Raw genomic sequence first — 27,583 nt, 5'->3', positions numbered from 1 at the left:
ATGTTATGTTATGTTAATTGTTTCTCTGTTTGTTGGAAGTTCATATTGGAAGTACTTATAAGGCTTTAACTTCAAGGGTCATACCCATGCTACTAGGTATGTATTGGTTTCTGCATTTACCTAAAACAATGTTCATTGATAGGAATGCCCTCAAATGATCTCTCCTTTTTAAGGTGCAACAGACTCATCAAGCTTGGGGGGTGGGGGGAAATAGGGACATCACTTGAAATCTAGGTGGCAGCAATGGCAGCACAACTTTTCATTTGACTAATGTAGTCCCATTTGTTATGGCTGACATTAATGCTCTATGCCATCCATCTCTGACTCTTTAAATTATCATTTTATGGCTGAAATTTTTTTCATAATTGATAAAAATCTGCTTTTTATATCCTAGGTTATTAAAAAAAATATGGAGTTTTTCTTTTCATTCATTTTAGTTTTAATATAAATGTAGTTTTTATTGATATGTACTTGAAAAGCTCACTGAGAGAGCAACAAAGAAAGTGAAAGCAGCAGCCTTATCCTACCTGTTTTAAACTTCCATCCTCATCTTCTTGAGCAGTTAAATTAAATGGCCAGCCTTTCTAGGACTCCCAGCACAAAGAAAAGATAATCAGTAAACACACACACACACACACACACACACACCCCATGTGGAATAACAGGATGGATACAGATCTCAAACTGCCCAAGGAGCTGCTGATCCAGTTCTACAGAGGAATGATTGGCCCCAAAGGAAAGGGTGTGCAACTTGGGTGTTCTCCTGGATGCACGGCTGTCGTTTGAAGACCATTTGACAGCCGTCTCAAGGAGGGCTTTTCACCAGGTTCGCCTGGTTTGCCAGTTGCGCCCCTTCCTTGATCGGGATGCCTTATGCACAGTCACTCATGCTCTTGTCACCTCTCGCTTGGATTATTGCAATGCTCTCTACATGGGGCTCCCCTTGAAGTGCACTCGGAGGCTTCAGTTAGTCCAGAATGCAGCTGCGCGGGTGATAGAGGGAGCTCCACGTAGCTCCCATATAACACCACTCCTGCGCAGACTGCATTGGCTGCCTGTGGTCTCTCAGGTGCACTTTAAGGTTTTGGTTACTACCTTTAAAGCGCTCCATGGCTTAGGGCCTGGGTACTTACGGAACTGCCTACTGTTACCTCATGCCTCCCACCGACCCATATGCTCACACAGAGAGGGACTTCTCAGGGTGCCGTCTGCCAAACAATGTCGGCTAGCGGCCCCCAGGGGAAGATCCTTCTCTATGGGGGCTCCTACCCTCTGGAACGAATTTCCCCCTGGTTTACGCCAAATATCTGACCTTCGGACCTTTCGCCGCGAATTGAAAACGTATTTATTTACTCGTGCGGGGCTGGCTTAAATTTTGTTGTATTTTTAAATTTATATTTTATATTTCTAAATTTTATATGAATTTTAATGGGTTCTTAGAATTTTAAATGTTTTAAAGTTTTCGGCCAATTGCATAATAAGTTTTTTAATTTTGTTTTAATTGTATATTGTATTGTTTGGGTTTTTATTTTGGCTGTACACCACCCTGAGTCCTTCGGGAGAAGGGCGGTATAGAAATCTAATTAATAATAATAATAATAATAATAATAATAATAATAATAATAATAATGATGATGATGATGATGATGATGATGATGATGATGATGATGATGATGATGATGATGATGATGATGATTGAGTTTGTCATCTGCACCTCTATAACTGTCTGGTTTGGTTCTGCAACCCAACAAGACAGACATAGACTTCAGAGGGTAATTAGAACTGCAGAAAAAACAATTGCTACCAACCTGCCTTCCATCGAGGACCTGTATACTGCACAAGTCAAAAAGAGGGATGTGAAAATACTTACAGACACCCTCACATCCTGGACATAAACTGTTTCAACTCCTACTCTCAAAACTACGCTATAGAGCACTGCACACCAGAACAACTAAACACAAGAACAGTTTCTTCCCAAATGCCATCACTCTGCTAAACAAATCATTCCCTCAACACTGTCAAACTATTTACTAAATCTGCATTACTATTAATCTTCTCATCGTTCCCACCACCCATCTCCTTCCACTTATGCACCAAGACAAATTCCTTGTGTATCCAATCACACTTGGCCAATAAAATTCTATTCTATTCATTATAACTGTATGACTGTAACTTTGTTGCTTGTATCCTTATGATTTATATTGATATTGATTGTTTCCTGGTTGCTTATTTGTACCCTATGACTATCATTAAGTGTTGTACCTTAGAATTCTTGATGAACATATCTTTTATGTACACTGAAAGCATATGGACCAAGACAAATTCCTTGTGTGCCCAATCACACTTGGCCAATAAAAATGTGATTCTATTCTATTCTATTGTAAGTCAGCCTTCCCAAATATTTCAGTCTACAACTTACATTATACCTGTCCATGCTCTTCCTCTATACCCTGAAACTCAGCTGATTTCAAGTGGGAACTCAGGGCATTCTCAGCATCTGTGGTACATTCATCAGCATCATAGCTTCAAACTACAACTCTACTCCTTTCAGAGCTGTCTGTGACACAATGCATCTAAAGAACATGTGGGGCTTGCATTGCAACACCAAAGTACCCCTTTCATCATTCTGTGTATACCCCCAAGGGCATTCTTTTCCTGCAACTTAGCCTTACTCAATAAGAGGATCACCAAATACTGCCTGTTGGATTTCACTACCATCGTCCCCTGCACACCACATCCAAGGCTATTGCAGAAAATGTTGTTCATATGTATAGGAGCATTTGTGACATCGCATGTTTAATCAGTCAATGGTGTCACTAATGGTAGCAAAATTGCAGGACTGCTTTCTATTCTTCCCTCAGAACTCAATAATGCAGAAAGAGAGAGATTGATTGATTGATCAATTGATTTTCCATATTTTTTATCCTTCCACATCCAGACTTCAGCAGCTTACATGGTATATAAAAATAAATAAATATACACAATTCAGCAATTATAAAAACCATAAAACAACATTACCCAAACTGAAAACTACAAGCAATAAAAATAGAAAATGAAGATGGTAGGAAAAATCCAAGAAAAGGTTCTCAGGAACAACTTCATCTTTAAAACTTCCAAAATAACATTATTGTTGTTAACAATAACCTTGTTGTTATTTTAGAAGGGCTAGACTGATTCCAATCACATCTTGATAACTTCCAGACATTGGGAAATTAATCAGATTCCTTCACAGCCCTGTATGAGTCCATACTGATGATACTACAGCCGTGAGCTAAAAACACACTTATTTATTCAAGCTGGACTGGCATAATGGTTTTTAATATTTTAAACTGGGTTTTTTATTGTTGTGGGGTTTTAAATTTTTTTAATTTTAAATTTAAATTTTAAATATCGGCCTTTTTGTAATATGCTCTATTTTAAATTTTGGTTTAATTGTATATATATTGTGTTTTATTTTGGCTGTACACCGCCCTGAGTCCCTTGGGAGAAGGGCGGTATAAAAATTTAATAAATAATAATAAATAATAACCATCAGATGGCATCTCCCAAAGGCTTCTTATATTACAGAGCAGGGGAGAGATGATCAATCCCTGTGGCACACCACATATCAGGGACCATTGAGCTGCTCTCTCCTCCCCCCACATCACAGATTGGAACTGACTGCTGTGGAAGATGTGGAACTATTAGAAAACAGCACCTCCTATCCACAGCTTCTGCATTCAGCTCAATAAGATATGAAATTTGATGGTAACAAAAGATACGGAGAGGGCCAGGAAAACCAGAGATTCAGTAAAATTCCCATCTAGGTCTCAACATCAGTGGTGGGTTGCTCCCGGTTTGGGTGAACCGGTAACAGCAGTGGGGGGAGGGGGGAGGCTCCACCCACCCACCCAGACGTCATCAAAAATGCTCTGCATATGTGCAGAAGCTTCTGTGCATGCGCAGAAGTGCTGCAGGCTCGCTACCGATAGCGAACCGGTAGTGCCGGGATTTGAAACCCACTACTGCTCAGCATAGGTCACCTAAAGGAATAGTGCTGTCTTCATCACAAACTCAGCCTAAATCTTAACAAAAAGATTGATTTCCTTTAAGGTACTAAAAATTGATCCATCAGCAGCAACTCAACAACTGTTCTATCAAAGGGAAGGTTGGAGACCAGCCAATAAGTTGAATTCAATGTATCTGGGCTATTTCCAGACTAGCCCAATTGTTCCCAAATGTTACACTTTTGTTTATTCTTTGGCTTGGCTTGAACTGAGAATTTCAGTGCACTAAGGATGAACCTACAAGACTATCAATCCTTGATGGTTTAAAACCATACATTACGGTCCCGGGTACTTACGGGACCGCCTGCTGTTACCCTATGCCTCCCACCGACCCGTACGCTCACACAGAGAGGGCCTTCTCAGGGTGCCGTCCGCCACACAATGTCGGCTGGCGGCCCCCAGGGGTAGGGCCTTCTCTGTTGGAGCTCCTACGCTTTGGAATGAACTTCCCCCTGGCTTACGTCAAGTGCCTGATCTTCGGACTTTTCGCCGTGAGCTGAAAACACACCTATTTATTCAAGCGGAACTGGCTTAGAAGTTTATTAATTTTAACTGGGGTTATTTAGATTTTAGTATTTTAAAGGGTTTTATATTTTAATATGTTTTAAATTTTGGCCAATTTTATAATAAGTTTTTTAATTGTTTATTTTAATTGTATTTTGTTACTGTTTTTATTTTTGGCTGTACACCGCCCTGAGTCCTTCGGGAGAAGGGCGGTATAAAAATCTAATAAAATAAATAAATAAATTAGGCATGCAGAAATGTTGAAGTTTCATCTCCAACTTAAGAAGGAACAATATTTTTTTTTAATTTTTGGAAACATCTAATCAATGTATAAAGTGATATTTTGTTAAATTAATATTGTTTTCAGATTGTATGAAATACATTATATTTCTCTTATTTTATATTATCCATATTTTTATAATAAAACTAATTTAAATACCGTATATACTCGAGTATAAGCCGAGTTTTTCAGCACGTTTTTTGTGCTGAAAAACGTCCCCTCGGCTTATACTCGGGTCTATACGGCTTATACTCGAGTTTTTTTTTTTTTCTTTTTTTCACATTTTACCGGACGGCGCGGGGAAGCCCTGCCGGTGCAGTGAGAGGCGGGCGGGAGCCAGCCTTCTCAGCTGAGGAGGGAGGTTTCAACCGGTAGGTGCCTCATTTCCCACCCTCGGCTTATACTCGAGTCCCCAGTTTACCCCAGTTTTTGGGGTAAAATTGGGGACCTCGGCTTATACTCGGATCGGCTTATATTCGAGTATATACGGTATTGATAATACTGAATTTAGCCTCTTAAAAATTCCTTTTTCTGTTGATTAAGAGTTAGAAATGTTTTGGAGGCAGCCTGGGCATCTCAACCAAATGAAGAACATAACATATACTTTAACATTTTTGCCTGTTTCTGGTAAATTATATTAATTCTGTAATGCTTCAAAAAAATTGCATATATAATTAATAGTTAAATAATGCATTTTACATCATTTTCCACGTCAAAAACATTTTCTTCCACAATTTTTCAAAAGGATTATTTCAACTGTCAAGGTAAGTGCTTAAATATTATTCTATGAGGTAAGGAAGTTATAGTTCCTATTACTTGCAAATAGAATTTAACAAATAGAATTTGTTACTATTTGATTGTTTTAATAACTACCCCTACTCAAGCATTTATCTGATTATTTTAATGCTATAATTATTTTTTGTGGATGCAGTATTATCCTTACTTGCTTGGTATTAAATTACATTGAACATAATGGGTCCTACTCATTAGTAAATATGTATAGAATGATACTTACGTTTTCATACTCTATTCACCAAAAGATCAACCAGGGAAATTGTCTAATATCTTACTACACAGAACATTGCAGAGTCTAATAAATTGCTGTTTAATGCAAATAAGCAACCTCCTATAGTTGTGCTCTGAGATATGAGTCGTTTTGCAGGGGTCACAAATATCCTTGTGAAAATATTACTTTAAAATAGTATCTTCCTACCACTTAAAAACTCTTTTTAATACTTAAGTAGCATATTGCTTGCAATGTTTAAATAAAATGCTGATCTTTTCAAATTTCAATATACTGTATGCCCAAACTTATCAGGTTCAATTGATAAATAAAATAAATAAAATTGACTAAAGATTGCTTTGGATAGCTACATTCAGATTACAAGAGATTTGTACTATGTTTCCTTCACACACTTCCAGATAAAACATGGAAAGCAAAATGCAAGTAAGAGCATTTCTGATGGCCCGGCTTGTTAATAAGTGAGTTCTAAAAATAAATTGATTCATGCTTGCATGCATATTAATAAATACTATGTAAATTAAATTTTAAAAGACAGGAAAGTAATAAAAACAGGAAATATGTATAATCTGTATAATTTCCATTGCTCTGAGTAAAAGACATACATATATGCAAATATATGTAGACTCTCACAGGCACCAAGCTAAGTTTAAGCAACGGAAGCTATTGTGATTATAAGTCTTATTTTACAGACAATTAATTTTAACCTCTACTTATTAATTCAATTAATATTAATTTAATGTTCTTGGAGTAGAGCATCTAGGACATTTATATCTTATATATGCATGCAAGTGGGCTATATACAGGCATTTGCAGGGTGATCTCCAGAATGGTTTCATTTGGAGTTGGCAGCCTTTTGAGATTGACAAGATAGGAAAACTGGGCATTGCAAAGAATTTTCTTTGGGGATTGGTAATCTTGTATTCAGGGTCATCTGTATTTGGTTAAGAATATAAAGAGAAGACATCTGCCTGTCAAGTAAAACAATAAAGTAAAATCATACTACAAAGCCATGTTCATTAGTTAAAAAATCTTTTTCTTTCATACAAATGTAATAGACAGTAAAAATCTGTTCAGATTCCACAACAGGACATCACTGCCAATGTCAATAAAGAGTCAATATAATATGGGTAAAAGTGATACTTTTAATTAGTTATTGTTAACTTTGTTGCAAGACAGTTTATTCACTTAGATGTACAATTTGTGAATATATATTTGAATATTGTTGAACATATTTATTTGCATATTCAATATTTTATTTCCCAATGTATTGGTTTCTTTTCCTCAAGTCTGGAACTTCACGGCTAAGATAATGAGCCATTTGGCCCTCGTGTATCTTTCTCAAAAGAGGTAAATCAATTCTACCCTTTTTTCACACCTTGGATTTTCTGTTAAGAGATATCTGAGTCTCAATCCACATATAAGTTTAATTTGCTTGGCACTGAGCTACTCTTTATTTTGGTCCCGTCGTTAACCAGCTACTGTCAGATTCTTGCCAATTAAATTATTGGAAAAGCCAGAGATTACCAGCACAAAGCAAGATTACAAAAACAATGATATATTAACATATACAATACCTACTCAGCTAAAGCCCAGTTGACACTCATTAACATTCTATTACTTCCATAGTAAAATTGTTCCTATATCTACCAAGGAATCTTTGAAAACTTTTTCTAAATGATCTCTTTAACTTAACTGCAAATTTATAATTTCAAAGATTAATTTTGTTTTAAACAAAAAAACAGCAATTTAGTCCACAGTATTGTTATATTTTTGACAATACATGTCAAATTATAGGTTTTTGTAAATTGTTATTATGGATGTTATCCACTATATATATTTTAACCTTAAATAACTCATTTTATATTCTAATTTATTATTTTCCCCCAAAAAAATAAAGCAAAAGAAATCTCTCCCCAGATCTTACCTGTTATTTAGAAAGTTTTGTCATTTTTTTAAAAAAAGTTTCATTAATAACTATTGGAAACGGTAACATCTATATTTTAACCCTTGTCACTTTATATTATTTTTAAACAGCTTGAATGTCTCAGAAGCAGATTTCTTATTGTTTTGTCTTTGTCTCCAGAACTTCTTTGCTAGTTTAAATCCAAGATAAGAAACCTTTCCAAGTCACTCTTCTAATTTATTTTTGTATGTCCCCTTTAATTGTTAATACATCAGTTTCATCTGTAAATCAATTGTAGCAATTTTTCCACATTGCTCTTACAGTTTGTCATTTTAAAATCCATTTTCAGATCCACATTCAGATCAGCCTTAGTCTCTATTTTATCTAGTAAAATCTGTTCCTCTTCTGTAGCCTCTGTTAACTCCATTTCTAGAGTGCCAGACAATCTGAAGAGTAAAGTCTGGGAAATTTGTTTCCAAATTTCTTCTATATATTATTTTACAGCTCCATTGGGTTACTTCTTCAACTGTAATATTTAGTTCTCTCTGATTCAACCTTCAAAGTCCCCTCTTATCATGTGTTTATTTTCCAATCAGCAAAACTTTCCCATAGGAGATTTTATTGCAATTAATTTCAAAATCTTCATATACATTTTTATAAACTTTTAAATAACCCACAGGAAATATTGTTTCAAGTCCACTTGGTCTCTTCACTTTCCAAAACCAACATTCTAGTTCTGCATTTGCTGTTACTCAAGAAACATTTTTTTTCTTTTTAAATTCACACAAAACATCTTTCATTAAGCATGAAATGAAACTCTCCTGGCAGAATAAAACTGAAGGTTCTTAACATCCAAAAAGCCAATAGGAAGCCATTTCCTAAGATGGTTAAGAAAGAAAATGGGCAAACCCAGTGTCCTACTGAACCACAGTTTAGGCAAGATAATTTTAACTCCATCTCCCAAGTCCTAAAACCTGCTGGAACTCACTATTTTAGAATATCTTCACAGGGAACCTCTGTATGGAGCAACTTGTGGTTGATCCTAGTTTTCTCCTTGTTCCAGAGAAGAGTTTTGAGAAGCCAATCTATTCACCAGCTCTTCTTTCCACCACGACCGTTTTCAATCCACCATTAATTTCCCAGGAGTGACAATTTTAAGTAGTAAATCGTGCAACAAAATGGAACTGGCCTGACTATTGCTTATGGCTTCTTCGACAAAATCAACTATATCTCCAAATGTAATCATGTTTTTTGGAAAAAGAGAAGCATATATTTTGTTTTGGGAAGTTGCCATGTGTCCCTAATAGCAGATTGTTTCAACTTGATAAAATATAATTACTACAGTGCATCTTAGTTTCGACATCACAGATTCAGAGTATCTCTTCGTTTTAAACTGTAGATGCTACAAGCACTTGATCTTCTAAATATATCTTTAAAACTCCCTTTTTCCTACATGACAGTATTAATGATGCTAATTTAGTGATAAGGTAATTGAATTGACTTTCACTGAAGAAAGAGTCTTGATCGAACAAGGAAGATCCATGTGACAGAATCTTTTTACATACCTGATAAGGACCTAATAAACATTTATCATAGTCTGTCCCAAACTGACACTCTCTAGATGTATTCCACATCAACTTCCATTATCCCCCAACTAGAATATTATACCTATTCATGCTGTACTGAATTGGATGGAGAGAATATTTGATAAGAATGAAGGTTTGCATTCACATCAGAAAATTGAGCCAAGAAATTTCTCCTTAACATCTACTTCTATATTTGTATAAAAGTTTGTTCATTTTGAAAAGCATCCCTAATCTGTCTTTTCTATCTGACACCACAGAAAGCTTTACTTTGAGTGTTGAGATTTATTGGCATACATATGGCTTTATTTATTTTTATCCTTATGGTACTATTGTCATCATGCCAGTTTGGTCTAGTGGTTAAAGCACTAGGCACTCGGTGGTTCTCCTCCTACCTCTCTGATCGGACGCAGACGGTGTTGACAGGGGGGCAGAGATCGACTTCAAGGTGCCTCATGTGTGGGGTGCTGCAGGGGTCGATTCTCTCACCCCTCCTGTTCAACATCTATATGAAGCCGCTGGGTGAGATCATCAGTGGCTTTGGGGTGAGATACCAACTGTACGCTGATGATACCCAGCTGTACTTTTCCACCCCGGGCCACCCCAGTGAAGCTGTCGAAGTGCTGTCCCGGTGTCTGGAAGCCGTACGGGTCTGGATGGGGAGGAACAGGCTCAAACTTAATCCCTCCAAGACGGAGTGGCTGTGGATGCCAGCACCTCGGTACAGTCAGCTGCAGATGCGGCTGTCTGTCGGGGGTGAATCATTGGCCCTGATGGAGAAGGTATGCAACTTGGGCGTGCTCCTGGATGGTCGGTTGTCCTTTGAAGACCATTTGGCGACCGTCTCCAGGAGAGCATTTTATCAGGTTTGCCTGATCCGCCAGTTCGTCCTTCCTGGACGGGATGCCTTATGCACAGTCACTCATGCTCGTTACCTCTCGCCTGGACTACTGCAATGCTCTCTACATGGGGCTCCCTTGAAGAGCACCGGAGACTTCAGCTAGTTCAGAATGCGGCTGCGCGGGTTATTGAGGAGCGTCTCGAGCTCCCACATAACACCTATCCTCGCAGACTGCACTGGCTACCTGTTGTTTTCCGGGTGCGCTTCAAGGTATTGGTTACCACCTTTAAAGCGCTCCATGGCTTAGGACCGGGCTATCTACGGGACCGTCTACTGCCGGCTTCTATCTCCCATCGTCCGGTACGTTCCCACAGAGAGGGACTCCTCAGGGTGCCGTCAGCCAAACAGTGTCGACTGGCGGCCCCCAGGGGGAGGGCCTTCTCTGTGGGAGCTCCGACCCTGTGGAACGAACTTCCCCTCGGACTTCGACAATTACCTGACCTTAGGACCTTTCACCGCGAACTTAAAACTTATTTATTTCGTATGGCTGGACTAGCCTGATTTTTATTTTTATTGGATGGGTTTTTAAAATTTTGTGATTTTACGGGGGAGTACGTTTTTTAACATTTTGGGCATTTAAATTAGTTTTTTAAGGGATGTTTTTAATTATTGTGTGTATTTATATTTTATCTGCCTGTTCACCGCCCTGAGTCCTTCGGGAGAAGGGCGGTATACAAATTAAAATATTATTATTATTATTATTATTATTATTTAGCCTTTGACATTCCTGCCTGGAAACACTTCAGCTTTCAGGTGAAAAATATATTCCGTATACAGGTGTTAAAAACACTGGAAATAATATCAAAACATTAGGAGATACAGCCAGTTATTTTCAGGAAACTAAGTTTCATCAACAATAGCAAATTTGATACCATGTGCCAAAAAAAATGCTTATTTGAAGACTGCTACTACAGCAGGTATCTGAATTATATTTTTGAAATAATTTATGATTCAGATGATTCTCCCCCCAAAATTGAAGGGTATTGAAATATTTTATGATCCAGATTATTAAAAAAACATTATTGAGGTGTATTCAATGATCAACAGATAGGAAATACTTCGCATTTCATCTTCCAAACAAAATCTGTCGGAGAAATACCAAAGTCATTTCAGCTTATAACAATCCAAAACCATAATCCATCTCCTTTGTGCTTTGTCTCTTTTTGTTTATTCATTCTCTCCTTTCCCATTTATCTTCTTCCTGATCTTTTATTGTTTTCTTTCCAGCTCTTTAAAACTAAGTATCTACCTGGCATGGAGCATGAGAGTGAAGGAATGCTAAGAAGAAAATCTATGACTGAGAAGAGATTCAGGCTTCCTCACTGGGAAGTAATGAGGCATGGAGGGCTCTTTTTGGTTCTTGAAATGCTGAAAAAGACTGGGATGGCTCACTGGCAGCTGAAAATGTATTCATCCCAGAAGGAAAAGGTCCCTGTTCAATCAAAGGCCTATGAGCAGAGCTAAACAAAACTAAATGCTGCATGCTACTATAGCTGCTTTCTTTATGCACATCATAGGTTAAGATGGAAGCCATTTGGTGGGTGGCCTGAATAATACAAGTTGTGTTTACACAACATACTTATCCATGGCCATTTCCACTATAGTATGACTCTGGATGGTTTACAAAATTTATGCAAATAACTCAATTTCTTGAGCTGCATGACACTAAACCAGAAACTAACTACATAGGCTAGGATTGCCCAGCAGGAGGGCTAGAATATGGCTGACTTATTTGAGTTTTATATATTATGGGATATAGCCACTGAATGAAGTTTCACTTGTATGACAGAGATGCACTGCATATTTTACTGCATGAATTCAGTGCACACAAATGTCTTCTAATTATCACCCAAACTGTATTCCTCCAAATATAGAAAATGACTCCAATTTTGGGCACTTACTCTGGTTCTTTTTAGTTATTCCTGCTGCTGGTTTATGTATCACCTTTCCTAAATTGTATTACAGACTTGGAATATGACCCTCAGGGAAAAGGAGAATAGAGGAAGCAAAGAGTACCTGAAAGCCAGTGTAATTCCCAGTTCAAAGAGTTAACAATGACACAGCTTTTTTGATACCAAATGGCTTCAGTGTGAAAGGCAGCAACGATTTATGTTGTTATTACAGGGATTTATTTATTTTTCACTTAGGGGTTAATTAAGGAGCGTGCAAATGTAAAGGGCTGACAGTGCTTATCTGGAAATGGTAAAGTGCAGTGAGAAGCAGCACAAACTGCCCATGAATAGCTTTCTGCCAACAGCAACTTTTCTGCTACTTTTAGCTGAAGCTGCTCTTCAAGGGGAAGAAAGCTCAATGGCTCTATCACAGATAATATGTGTTGCCTGACTGCTGCTCCTAATTCCCATGTTTTATGAGTCTAGAATTTCATTTGCATTTGCTCTGTTTTCTGATGGGATGCAGAGAAAGTCCTGAAGGAAACACACCTTCAATAAGAGTCATTTGGCAAAACTGAGATGAGATGAGGCTTGTGCAGAAGATGGCAGCCAATTTGATCAGGGTCTAGAACGCTTTCTCTGGAAAAAGAGCTAGAAGTTTGAGGAGTTTAACTTAGAACTGAGATAGGGACATGACCGAAGTATCATGCATGCTTAGAACACGTAGATATGGAAAAAATTTTCTCTCAAATTCTAGGCCGAGATATCATCCAAAATGATTGGAAGTACCTTTAGAAGAGGCAGCAGAAAGAAATCCTTCACATAATATATAATTAATCTGTGGAATTTGTTAAGTATAGTGATAGAGACTTACTTCATGACCTAAATAGGGATAAGTTTCTGAAGGACAAGCCTATTGAGGACTATTGGGCTGGAAGACCCAATGTTACCATTAAGTTACAGACAGCATAATACTGTTTGCAAAGAAACAGTGATGGGAGGCTGTTGATCACATAAGAAGCAAAAGGTTGGACTACGATAAGTTTGGCCAGAACCAGCAGAGCTTTTTCGACGATCTTCTGCTTATAAGTTTAAGATCAGAGGTACAAAAAGTGAGAGAACTTTCCAAAAAGATGAATTTCTCTCTGCAAACACTGAAAGTCAGGAATCTGAACTGACAGTGATTGAGCAAAATAGGCATGCTTGTCCAAGCCATGACGGTCTCTTAGCTAACAGGTATTTAAAAGGGAGATCACTGTCTCTTTGAAGAGTTTATAAGGAAGCAAGGGCTTAACCTGCATTTTCTACTTCCTCTATGAGAAATCTGTCTTGAACTTTATGAGCTGCCAGATCTGAAAATTACTTCAGCCAAAGTGAGGTCGCTAACATTTCGGATGCTTGTTCTGTCTGCGCTGTACTAATTTACTTATTTACTACATTTGTAAGGGCTGTCTGATTCCAAAAAGAATCTGTGCAGTTTACACAATGTCATACACATAAATAAAACACAATTAAAAATATAGCAAAACGTAACTGCCTGGACATTAAAAAAAACATGATAGGGGCTTCACGTGCACCTTAACTCCAGGCCTGAGAGCAGAGCCATGTCTTAAAGGACTTCTAGAACACTTGGAAAAGGAAGATAATATGGTGATGATGATATGACAGGAGTAATAAATGTCAGTGTCTCTGAATCCTGCTTTGTCGCAACCATGTCCCTTTCTAAAATAATTGCTTCTGGGATTCGAACTGCTCTCAGCCAGAATCCTGCTGTAGCAAAAGAAAGCTTGGCAGCTCAGTCTTAGAGGGCCACAAGCCATTCTGTGCTAGTTAGGCAGAAGGTCTGCCATGATGAGCCAGGCCAGATCATTTTTACTGCATTGCAGCCTGCCAGATTTTTTTTTGCCTACCTTTTGTATATCTCCCAATGATCCTCCTATGCCTCTCTATCATAGCACTCCTGGGTTTTTCTTATTCTGTCTTTATTATTTAAAATAACTCCAGGTGGCAAACAAAACTAGTGCTCCTTCTTATTGTTATTTTCTCCACAACAACAGTCCTATGAGATGAGTTGGGCTGAAAGAGAATGATTGACCCAAAGTCACCCAGCCAGCTTTCATGTCTAAGGTGGGACTAGAAGTCAGTGCCTTGGTTTCTAGATCAGCACTTTAACCACTAGTCCAAGCTGGCTCACTTGTCCCACATCTGCATTAAGCACATTCTTTAACCTATGAACTATGCTCTCATTCAATTCACTGTGGGACAATTGTTAAACTGCTGCCAATCAGATCACTTCTTTGGATTTAACTTAAGGACACAATGTGACCCCAAATTGGCATCAGTCTTATCAAGTAATTGGATTCCTGACAGTCTTTCTTTTTTTATTCTATTTATGCCACTCATCTATTCTACATTCCAGATTCAGCAATTCACTCCTGGATCCTTTTGAACTAACTGGACTTTTACAATAAAGACTTTAATACCACTGTTTGCAGTAAATACTGTCAATTTTGAACAGAAAACTCCTACAGCTAGCTTTAATAAGACATGGCACCCTGACCTCCTGAAATGAATGTTGTGGAGGGGAGGAACCCCACTAAGTTAATATATACAAAATAATGCAATTGTGCAAGCTTTAACAGATTTTCTGTGACAATCACCCACTGAACACAATACAAAGCAATCAAAACAGACAAGAGAACTAGAAAAAAAAACCCAGGGTTTTAAAAGACCCGATAGTTCATTTTGAGCACTGAAGAGAAAAAAAGACAACACACAAACAAAAAAAACAATATGGGAGTATTTCTGCAGCGGAAGTACCATTTTGTGTTGAGGAAAATGCTTGTAACCTGCAGGGAGTGAAAAGAAGCAGAAAATGTATAACTGTTATGTATAACTCTGTTTTTTTTAATAGAAAACCACTAAGCAGGCCCCTAAGACTAATCAAATGACATTCTGCTGTCTTGCTTGAATGACAGCCAACAAAGGCCAATTGCCTGACATACCCCTTTGCCTAGGTCCTCCTGGATCACTTGCTCGATTTCCTGCCTGCTGCTCTGAGGAGCTTGGCTGTGCAAAATCTTGAGGGTGCGGGTGTATTCCTCAGGCAAGAGGTAATCAAGAGCCCCCAGATGCTGTCCTACTTTGATGAAGGTACCTCGGTTGGCACAGCATAAATCTCGGAGACGTTCTGCAGAACGCAGATGCACCTGCAGAGAGAAAAGAGGGGGGTGGGGTTTGAAACCGTCTGAAACTTTGCTTGAAACCTTTTCTGCAAATTGTATACTGCATCTTTCCATATATCCTCTTCCAAGTCTTTGAGATATAATGGTGTAATCAGGAAGCTTCCTGAATTGGATCATTAGGATAGAAAGCACATTTCAGAAAAAAAAGCAGGCAGCTCTCCCCACTAAAAGAACCCCAGGTCAATCTTCTTATTTGCAATGTCTGCACTGCACCTGCATCTTCCACAAAAACATATCAGTAGGAGCTGACACCTATGGCATGTGCAGACTTTAAAATGTTTGCTTATCATGAGTCTTTCCAGTCCCCCCTGACATTCCTTAAGGCTGTTCAAAAATATGCACCAAAAAGAAGTGGACGCAAGCCCCGCCCCTCAAAACCTGGTGCTTAACAGCTGTTCAGTTTCTGCTTGGACCCTCCATTTTACAAGCTTCTTGGTGTGGGCTGAGCCACGGCATGCCAAAGGGCAAGGCCACCACCAGGACTCTGAGAACAAGCAGAACACTTTCATCAGGGGTGAAATCCAGCAGGTTCTGACAAGTTCTGGAGAGCTGGTAGTGGAAATTTTGAGCAGTTCAGAGAACTGGCAAATACCACTTCTGGCTGGCCCTAGAGTGGGGTGGGAATGGAGATTTTGCAATATCGTTCCCCCAGGGGTGGGGTGGGAATGGAGATCTTGCAGTATCCTTTCCCTGGAGTGGGGTGGGAACGGAGATCTTGCAGTATCCTTCCCCTGCCACGCCTACCAAGCCACGCCCACAGAACCGGTAGTAAAAAAAAATTGAATTCCACCACTGGCTTTCATCATGAAAAAGCCCAACCACCTGTAGTATGACTTAAGGAGGACAAAAAGAGCCTGTTTTATACATTTTAACCCCTTGACTGGACTGTTTATCCCTTTCCTCTCTCTGAATAGCAGATGTGCAAAAGGGGAAGGGGGAAAAAAGACACCAAAAAAATGGAATGGAAAAGGTGCAGATGGAGGTAGAAAAAGGAAGGGATGAAGTCAGAGCAGCTGGGCAGTTTGTCACAGTACAAGGAGTTCAACTCATTACAGGGAAACAGTTTTTACGCAGCTTGGATAATTGTCCTCGACACTGTCTCCAGCAGAGGAGAAGGGAGGGGGTGCAATCAGCAGCCAGCCAAAATAGGGGAGGTCTATCTGCAGCTTTCCAGAGTTAACCTGTATTCTAGGGGAAAAGCAAGGCAAGCTGAGTGTATTTGAGAAGAAAAGAGACCATCTTAGCCCCAATTCTTTATATTCTTAATAGCTCATGTTACTAAGCAAAAATATATTCCTTGTAACTCTACAAAATATACATGAAGGAGAGGCTGCTGAACGTGCAGTACTTGCCCATATACATTTTAAAATGCTCATTTGTTTTCTAAAAACGCTGCCTCAAAAACATTTTTGATAGCCACTTACTAGGAAGCATCAAGAAAATCACAACCCACATCATTGCAAAGATACAGTAAAGTACCAGCAGCCAACAACTCTGTCTAATTAGAGGCAAGTGAATACATGCATACGAGTCCCATAAGTATCCGAGGTTGAACAATAATGGTCAGCAATGTGTTTAGAAGAGGCACATTGATTTCTTAAATGCTGAGACAGAAGGAGGAACCGTACAACACTTTAGAGATTATTTCAAAAGATGGTGTGTGGAAATGTTTTTGATCCCTGAAGGTCACTGCATTTGCAAGTGGTGGCTGTAAAAAATCAAAACGTGTGCACAATTACAGGTAGTGTGCCAATTGTGACCTGCTTCTGATTTCAGCAATGGTTATTCACACCACATCTTGATTACTGCAGTGCATTTCTCATATCACTCGGTGACAACTGACATGTTCAGAATGCAAGGGATATGAACAGTGGTGAAATGTAAAATTTGTTAGTACCGGTTCTGTGGGCATCGCTTGGTGGTGGTGGTGTAATGTGACTGGGTGGGCCAACTTTTTTTTTTTACTTTTAAAAAGCATTTTTTCTACAACCTCTTCAGCCGAAGAGGTTGTAGAAAAAATGCTTTTAAAAGCCTATGACAATCCCAGTTGGGTTGCCTGATTGTCAGAGGCTTTTCTTTTCTTTTAAAAGCAATTTTTTTTCCTTTAAAAGAAAAAAAAAAGCCTCTAACGATCAGGCAACTCAGTTGGGATCGTCAGAGGAACCTTTTAAAAGCATTTTTTATACAACCTCTTTGGCTGAGGTTAAAATGCTTTTAAAAGCCTCTGACGATCCCAGCTGAGCCGCGCGATCATCAGAGGCTTTTTTTTTTTACTTTTCAAAGCATTTTTTCAGCCAAAGAGAAAAAGCTTTTAAAAGTAAAAAAAAACAAAAAACCTCTGATGATCGCGCGGCTCAGCTGGGCATGGGAGGGGGGAGGGATTTTTGCTACCAGTTCTCCGAACCACCTGCCACCATCGCTACCGGATCGGGCAATCTGGTCCAAACCAGAAGCATTTCACCCCTGGATAGGGATCATATGTTGCCTGTTATTGAAAGATCTACCCTGGCTGCCATTTGCTTACTGGCCACAGTTTAAAGTGCTTCGGTTGACTTCTGAAGTCCTAAATTGCTTAGAGCCCAATTACCTAAGGGACTGCCTTTACTACTCTGAAGCTCTCTAATTCCTCAAATCAGCAGAGATCTTTTTCAACATATCTCTGCCAGATGGCCTACTTCTTGGATAGACAGGAGGGAGTCTTCTCTTGTATTATCTCCCAGACTATAGAATATCTTCCCAAGAAAGTATAATAATTTGAAGTGAGGTTCAACACATGCCAAATAAAATGCACAAAATACAGCAAAAGAGTAGTGAATGGATGTCCTTGTTGCAAATTACCTTGAAGATTATTTCAAGGTTGCATGATTTTCCTTGGTATGGCTTATACTACTTTCAGGGGGGTGGGAAATCCCATTGCTCTTCAAAGACTGAACTAACCAGAACGAACTGTATAAAAATAAAAGAATGGAACTTACAATTAAGCCTATTACAACACTGAAAGTATGGAAAAAACAAACATATTAAAGAAGTCAACTGTAAGAAGACATTGAATAAGCGAAAATATCCAAGGATAATAGTTGTTAAGGGCTTGAATGGATAGCATTATCATCATCACTATCATCATTATCATCATCAAAACTGACCAAAATATAGAATTTTGGCTTGAATGGATGATTTGTAAACTCTTGTATGTAATGAAGTACAAAGCATATTATCATGCAGTGCACGCACTAAAATTGCTTATGGAACATACAGAGGGCCCCGCTGGCATCATAGTTAGAGATGAATCATCATGAAGTCTACACAGAAGCTGAATAGTTATTACATCACTTAAATGATGCTTCTAGGAAAAAAGATCAGCTTAACAAAGATTTGTTTGTTTGTGTAATATACCACCCATCTTGCTGTTTGCAGTGACATTATATTTGCAGTAAAGTAAAAAGCCTGTTATAAAATTTAGGTGAAAAGAATTAGAAGATATCATTAAAAAACAGAACTCAGCTATGCAGTTCCAAGAACATTCAGAAGCTTATTGCAGCAGCTCTGAGGAGGGGACAAAAGCAGTCCCTGGTGATTCTCCAATAGGACTCTCTATTCTGAACCTTGCAACTTGTCCCATGTATCCTAGGTAGAAGCTGTTCTTTGAGTTCAAGGGACGGGCTTGAGATTCGTCCAATGAACTGAGAGAGTTGCCCTCCACAATTTCCACTCTTAAAAGCTGAGCCCTTCTTGTAAGAGACTATAAACCAAACTGATAATTTCAAAATCCTGAAACAGGATTTGTGAGGGTAAGCTACTGGAAGAATCTGCATTAACTGTTAGTTTTATCCGTCAAAAGTAAACCACCCAATATTATATGTATTGTGGCAACCCAGCTTCACTTTGTAATGTGATTTCTTTTAGCAAACCAAGTTATTTGAATTTATTTATTCAACTTCTATGCTGCCCATCTCTCCAGGAGGTGACTCTAGGCGTCTAACAATAATTAATATGCAATAAAAAGTTAAAATATTAAAGCCGTAAATAGTAACATCAAAATAATTTAAAATGGATAAAGATTGGTTGGAAGGGAAAAAGATGCACCTGGGAGGAAGATGGGACTTTATTTTCATCTGTTAACTATCTCCAGAATGATGCACCCCCATTGGGTGCATCACCTCCAGGTCAGTTGGCAGAGCCAGGTCTTCAGCTCCTTTTGAAGGCCAAAAGGGTGGGTGTGGATCTCACCTTGTTCCAAAGGGCAGGAACCACAGCAGAAAAGGCTCTTCTCCTGGACCATGACTGCCTAAATTCCGTGACTGATAGGGTTCTCCATCCATCGGTTCTAAACATTGGGGGAATCATCCCCTTTAATGGCGTGCCCTCTGGCTGTCGCAGCAACCCATGCCACTGTTATAAATTGTTCTACCCTCAGTCTTCAGAGGTGATCTTCTCACCCTGACCTCTCAGAGCAAAGAGCTCTGCCATCCCACTACAGCCACTCTCATTCACTCCTTCAGAAGTCCTTGGAAGACAGATGAGGAAGGGAGCCCACACAGCACTTAAGCTCAAGGTCTCAGCACCCACAGGGCTCTCACCTCTCCACTCCTCCCCCCCCCGCCCTGGATATGCCCAGCATCCTCCCTGCTAAACTGGTCCCTCTCACTGGCCCGCTGGAGGAAGGCCAATTCACCTAACTCCTCCATTTGACTCTCACTCTGGGTGGAGGACCCCAAGCATCCACCACTAGCCCAGTAACCACTCCCAGGCTCTCAATCAAGGACTTCCATTCAGTAATTCATTAGCCCAAATTTAGGATTAAAATATCATGAGAACTTGCAATCATTAGGAAAAAAAATAGTGGAACACAACGGGGTAAGAGGCAGGGTTGCTTTAAATAGTGATCTTAAATAAATATGGGGGGGGGGGAGGCAAGAACTCTTGTTCTCCAAGAGATACCAGTCTTTTGCAGCAAAAACAGCAGTTATAATTCTACTTAAATACCTATTCTTCTCATAGAAAAAAATAAGATAGATTCATTCCTTCTGTTCCCACCTCAGGGAATATAATTCTCAATCTGTTTATACACTGAAACCTCATCATGTTTTCTTCCTGTCTGAAGCTCAGTTTGCTGATCTGAATCCTAAATGGGGGGGAAATGAATGAGGAATTACTCTCCCCACACAACTTCCTCCCTGCAAGTTGATTCAGTCTGAGAGAATGAAATGCACAAATGCATTCCTCTCTATCCCAATCCAGTTGTGCCAGCTCCACACTTGGAAGGCTAGCCAGAATACAATTCAGCTCAGCGAGAACACTTACAGAAATAATTCTCTGCTTTCTCTCCATCACTATCATCGTAGCCCTAGTTTACAAAGAAGCTACTTCACAGGCTGGAAATATTTACCTATGAAAAATACTTGGCAAGAAAAATAAGTCCCATTAGATATTTCCCCAGCATATATAACCAAGGAACAGGCTGACAGGAGCACATCTCAGAAGTTGAGCACACAATAGACTACGGTCACAAGAAATAGGCTAGAAGTATCTACACTTTAAAGAAATTCCAACTCTTTATGCAAATGGATAAAAAGCATTTACTTAGATCAGGAGTAGGCAACTTGAGGCATACCAGATGGTGCAGAATTACTACTTCTCGCCAATATGGTCAGCGATAAGGGATTTTAGGAGTTGTACTTCAGCAACATCTGGAATGCTGCCAATTATTTATCCCGACCTAGACAAAATGAACTTCCCTCTTGTTTGTATTGACTCTTAGTTTATTCTTTATCTGAGCAGGTCAGATTGAGATAAACTGGTTTCGGAGTCACAAAACACCCTGAGAATGTCTTGCCATCTGCTATAAATAATATTTCAACAAACAGCGGAAGCTGTTTCATTAGCCCTTTAACACAGCCATCTAGGCAAAACAAGACCAGAAATTTAAGTAAGTAAATTTAAGTTTAAAATTTAAGTTCATATATTCAGAATCCCAACAACCAAGTGTCTACGATCAATGTGGCAAATATCACTTTCTTTTTGTATCAGCCTGTGCAGTGGCAACTTTCTTCTGATCTAGCAATAACAAACTAAAGATACAGTGGCGTAAAACATGCTGTTACATTAGAATTTGAAGAATTGCTGCAAGATGCACTTAGAATTAACTTTCGTGCTATAATTCACAAGGGCATATAATAATGTGATGCAGATAGATCACCTTTATACTTAAGGATAATCCTTCTTTTCTTTGTTCCAAAGTGATTGTGCAACCTTTAACATCAGATTTCCAACATGAAATGAAAATATGAAGATCAGAGGGAATTACATTCAGGAATGCAATGGCCACCTACCTACCTGCATCAGAAGCAGAAAGAAAGAAAGAAAGAAAGAAAGAAAGAAAGAAAGAAAGAAAGAAAGAAAGAAAGAAAGAAAGAAAGAAAGAAAGAAAGAAAGCCATGCTCACTTTGGCCTGTACCTTTTTCCATTGTAGCTTAATATATACACAGCTTGTGCCACATGCCATCTTCATTTTGCTCCAACTTGGTCATTTGTGCTCTGATCAATTCCTATTTAATAATGACCAAGTTAATCTGCCTTTTACTAATTAAAAACATTTTCATTAGCTAACTTGGTTTTGGGTAAATAACTAATGTAAGTATCTGGGCTGCAATTATTTATTAAGGGAAAGATTTAATGTGTGTAGAAAGAAGCTGGTTTTTAAATATCTGTACAACACAATATGTTCTTCACAGAAGACATTTTTAGAAAAACTTGGTTAAGTTTTATTTTAATTTTACTTAAAAAATAATTCTTGAGAAATTTTCCGAAGTGGGATTCTCTCATGGCACCCTTGAGCATTTCATTCATTTAGTATATCAAATGTGAGTAATGTTGTGGTCAGTGGGTTTCTCTGGCATATGAACTACTGGAGCCAATCCAGAAAAAGTCAATTGAATTTGGAATATCTCACCTATTTTCGTTTATCAATCACTGAAACGCTGGACTTGAATTAGGAAATTTCTGATTAAATTCTAGTTGCACAGAAATAACCTGCAACTAAATAAACCTGCAAACTAAAGATGATTAGGGGACTGGAGGATAAAACATATGAAGAACGGTTGCAGGAACTGGGCATGTCTAGTTTAACAAAAAGAAGGACTAGGGGAGACATGATAGCTGTGTTCCAATATCTCAGGGGCTGCCACAAAGAAGAGGGAGTCGGGCTGTTCTCCAAAGCACCTGAGGGTAGAACAAGAAGCAATGGGTGGAAACTGATCAAAGAAAGAAGCAACTTAGAACTAAGGAGAAATTTCCTGACAGTTAGAACAATTAATAAGTGGAACGACTTGCCTTCAGAAGTTGTGAATGCTCCAACACTGGAAATTTTTAAGAAAATGTTGGATAACCATCTGACTGAGATGGTGTAGGGTTTCCTGCCTGGGCAGGGGGTTGGACTAGAAGGCCTCCAAGGTCCCTTCCAACTCTGATGTTATGTTATGTTATGTTAAATAAAAATATTTTCTCATCTTTAAAGTCTTAATCCATAATAAAGCAACATTTTCATTAGTTCAACTAAAAGTTTACGAAATATGTCAGCTTTCAAATTTCTAGAAAACATTTCAACTTGGGGAAATTGCCTTAGTAAGATATTTTTTTTCTTCCTTCTTGGGCAAAATGGATCCTTTCCTTTTTCATTTATATATACTTTCTAATATCTCTAAAATTTAACTCAGGATCTCACTCAAGGCACAAATGACCAGAGTCAATGTATCACATTTTGGTTATATTATGCAAAGACTTAGCTCTCTAGGGAAGTGTGTGATGCTGGAACAGGTGGAAGAAAAGAATAGAATAGAATAGAATTTATTGGCCAAGTGTGATTGGACACACAAGGAATTTGTCTTGCTGCATATGCTCTCAGTGTACATAAAAGAAAAGATACGTTCATCAAGGTACAACATTTACAACACAATTGATGGTCAATATATCAATATAAATCATAAGGATTGCCAGCAAAAAGTTATAGTCATACAGTCATAAGTGGAAAGAGATTGGTGATGGGAACTATGAAACGATTAATAGTAGTGCAGATTCAGTAAATAGTCTGACAGTGTTGAGGGAATTATTTGTTTAGCAGAGTGATTGCCTTCGGGAAAAAACTGTTCTTGTGTCTAGTTGTTCTGGTGTGCAGTGCTCTATAGCGTTGTTTTGAGGGTAGGAGTTGAAACAGTTTATGTCCAGGATGCGAGGGATCTGCAAATATTTTCACGGCCCTCTTCTTGATTCGTGCAGTATACAGGTCCTCAATGGAAGGCAGGTTGGTAGCAATTATTTTTCCTGCAGTTCTAATTATCCTCTGAAGTCTGTGTTTTTCTTGTTGGGTTGCAGAACCGAACCAGACAGTTATAGAGGTGCAAATGACAGACTCAATAATTCCTCTGTAGAACTGGATCAGCAGCTCCTTGGGCAGTTTGAGCTTACTGAGTTGACGCAGAAAGAAAGCAATGAAGAACACATTCAGAAAGAAACAAGGTGGATGGACCCAATGAATAGGTGCATGGCTGAGAAGGCTTGAAGGACCAGATTGAGGACAGATCATTCTGGAGAAAGCCTACTGCTGAGATTGATAAGAATCAACACCAATTTTATGTTACATAATCACTCAATTCCCTTCACTGAGGGCTATTTAGGATAGTTTATTTACAAAATTACAATAATGGCTACAATAAATCCTAATCATACGGCTCTTTCATATTATTAAATCAAAAGCATGGTGGGCGATATAAAAACAGATAATGATATGCTTCATTCCCAAATTTCTACATTTGTTGTGACACATAACCATATAAATATAATGTACAAAAGGGGAAGAACTTGCATTGCTCATTGTGACAAAAATCCCTCCATCCCTGAGAAATTCTGAGAATTCAGTCCATCTCTCCACCAAAATTGTATAAAATTTCAAGAAGCAATTTTCATTAATGGCGCAAATTATCCTGCAATTCTGTTATTAATTCTTTTTCAGACTAATAAAAAAGCTTGGTTTTAAAATGTCTTCCAAAGAAAAGAGTAATTCAATAGTATTTGTTCAAAATGATTTTGCATTAGTTTAGGCATGAGTAACCAAGGGTATGTAAGGATGTTTGTCTTCATTGTACCATCATCTAGGTGGTTGGCAGCCTTTAACTTCCTATGCTTTAATTAAATTGCAAGAGAAGACATTATGAGGTTGGGAACTCCTCCCAGCAAGCTTTTTCAGATTCAGAAGTGTGGGTGGCTACAAAAGCTTCAGAACGATGGAAGGATTTGTAACAGAAAACAGCAGCATCAGTAGCACTTTCTGCTAACTCCATTAGTAAAGTCAAGAGCAATTCAGACACAGAATAAATACCTAAACACCAAAATAGGTGTTTAGGGCCGCGGTGTGGCTCAGGCTGTAAGAAGTCTGTTATTAAAACACAGCTGCCTGCAATTACTGCAGGTTCTAGTCCCACCAGGTCCAAGGTTGACTCAGCCTTCCATCCTTTATAAGGTAGGTAAAATGAGGACCCAGATTGTTGGGGGGGCAATAAGTTGACTTTGTAAAAAATATACAAATAGAATGAGACTATTGCCTTATACACTGTAAGCCGCCCTGAGTCTTCAGAGAAGGGCGGGATATAAATGTAAATAAATAAATAAAAAAATACCAACTAAGATAACATAAGCTTCTCTTGGAAAGGGAAGAAAAGCTTGAACAAGCTGCAATAATATTTTGTTGTACTTTCAAGCAACAATCATCTAACATTTGAGCTGAATGTTTAGAGTCACTTGTTATGGGGAATATGTTTTTAAAACAAGTGCCAACTCACAAAAAGCATTTGGATAAATCAGTAATACTGATGTTCTGAAAAATACTATTGTGATGTGATAAATGTTGCTAATTTCATTTGGAAAAAAATAATCAGCAGTGACATCATCTGAAGTTCCTTCCTTGTTTCCGCTCATAATAAGGTTCCATCAAATTGTTAACAATCATACAATTTGGCACATTCTAATTTGGTCAGACTTAATAGACAATAGTAGTCAACCTTTTATTAAAGCTTCCTGTTCCATAAAGCTGAAGAGAATTCTTTCTCTATCTGAAACCTAAAGTGATAGGTATATATTTATAGCCTTGTCCTCAGTGGCACCTAACCCCCTCCCCACAAAAAAACCCCATGTTCTGCCAACCTCATCTGCTAGCTGTATCCTAAAAACATTATCTTCATCCCTGATCCAGAGATGAGACAGTAATTCATAACTGGAGAAATGTTAAAGTAATATTTCCCAACATCATTCAAGGTATATAAACTTTGTAGGGTTTTGTCATCTTTGTTTATCTTGGAGGAAAGTCAGGTGACTAGTAGTACTGATGAGGAATAGCGATGTGGACAGTAAATGCCATGCCTGTATAGTTTCCTGCCCACTCAAAGTCGAGTGGATAGCACTTCTTCTTAGTTGTAAAGAAAGGCCCTGTGTTTATAGAAGTTTCTCTCCCACCCATGACACTGATGATTCAACATAGCATAGTCACAGACTGGCATTATTATTCTGTCATTATCCTGAACAAGATACTCTTATTTACCAATTATTCTGTAGGTAAAATGAGGGCCCAGATTGTTGGGGGCAATATGCTGACTCTGTAAACTGCTTAGAGAGGGCTGTAAAGCATTGTGAAATGGTACACAAGTTAAAGTGCTATTCCTATTGCTATTGCAAGTGAATATTTTGTAAAATCATCATGCCTGGCACGATACACTGGACACTCTGCTGATCATCACTAGAAATAAATTTCTGGTCATCACTGCTGACCTTCTTAGTCTCTGGTTTGAAAGGCTGGCTGTGAAGGGCAGGCTTCACAGAAGAATTACCGCATACTTGGGTGCATTTGGTGTTTTTGAACTTACGTAACCCCATCACTACAGCAATTTTTTGGCCTTACCTACAATGGCAACAGAGAACATTCCTTTTTTTCCTTCCTTTTCTTTTCTTTCCTATTCTTATCATAGCCTTTCAAATATTCTGACCTCCAACAATGCTCCTAAAACTTAGTCAACCTTACAGGTATATACATATCTTGCCTTCAAAACCCATTATCTTTATTGCTGTCCTTGTCCCAGAAAGGCATAAAAGGTTGGAACATTTGACCTCAGCTGCTCACTAAACAGAAATCTGTCTGCCATTATAAAAACTGCCAACTGGTTCAAGCTCGGCTAAAATTAATGGGGCTGAAAGGTTAGAGAGTACAACACTAGATTATTTGCACATTTTTTTCAATTAAGGGCAAACCATGAACAAATGAAACAAAGGAGATTTCCAAAACGTGGGATTCCATGACTACATATTAGAAAGGCAGCACCTAATGTCGATTGTCAAATTTAGCAAAGAATAACACTGAAAGCTGAATAAGTGCATATGACAAGCGACTGCTAAATCAAACTGAACGTTTTAGTCAGCTGAATGCTGATTGCAGGATTTGACTCAAGGCAGTTAGAAACAGTAGTAAATTTGATATACTGACCCAAATCAATCGTAGCCAAATAAATAAATAAATACATTTTGAAAAATCAAAAAAAAATTAAAATATAACACTGAGATGACTATTTTAAAGCTAGAGTAAAAAATATACACCTAGCAAAGCCAGTTTAGTAAGAAACAGAATTCTGTCAATGATACAAACCCTTCAAGGGTTCTTTAGTATTTAATCTAATACTTCATGTTTGCTCTAGCAAAGGGCTGTCAAACTCGCAGCCCACAGGCGGGATGTGTCACGCACTGGCTACTCCCACGCCCGGTTTGGCGAAGGGGAAAAAGTTGCGATATGTCATGTGATGATGCTGGGACAACGCGAGCTTGACATTCCTGCTCTAGCGCATAGACCCAACTTCTACAAAAACAGCTGGTTGGGAATTATGCTATTCATGTCAGACCAGTTTTTTGTTTCAAGGCATTATTTGATATTGTATCATTCTGTTTCTCAACATTCAAGTAAATTAATGCTGCTGCGCTTGAATGTGAGGTCAATCTGCTCCTCCATCCATCATGTAATTGGATAATGAAGGGGGATTTCCCCATTCAGAAATGTACTCAGTTGAATTTCTGGTGTAGCATCAGTCAAGACTCCAGGGCAGGGATGGTAATATAGCCATCATCATTCAGGAAACTCTGGAGGCTTCCAGGGTTGCTGTTCTGTAGATAAGATAAC

The 27,583-nt window shown here is 38.6% G+C and overlaps 1 protein-coding gene across 7 annotated transcripts in view; it reads right to left on the bottom strand.

Moving 5' to 3' along the window:
• ADCK1 (aarF domain containing kinase 1) overlaps positions 1-27,583 on the bottom strand; it is a 132,828-nt gene that overhangs the window by 49,548 nt on the left and 55,697 nt on the right. For all 7 annotated transcript variants that reach the window (XM_058162453.1, XM_058162455.1, XM_058162454.1 and 4 more), the window contains one exon: positions 15,139-15,342. In XM_058162453.1, the coding sequence (XP_058018436.1) occupies positions 15,139-15,342 (204 nt within the window). The remainder of the gene's footprint in view (positions 1-15,138; positions 15,343-27,583) is intronic.

Source organism: Ahaetulla prasina, chromosome 1 (assembly GCF_028640845.1).
Source record: "Ahaetulla prasina isolate Xishuangbanna chromosome 1, ASM2864084v1, whole genome shotgun sequence".
NCBI lineage: Eukaryota > Metazoa > Chordata > Lepidosauria > Squamata > Colubridae > Ahaetulla > Ahaetulla prasina.
This window is presented reverse-complemented; position numbering and strand designations above follow the sequence as displayed.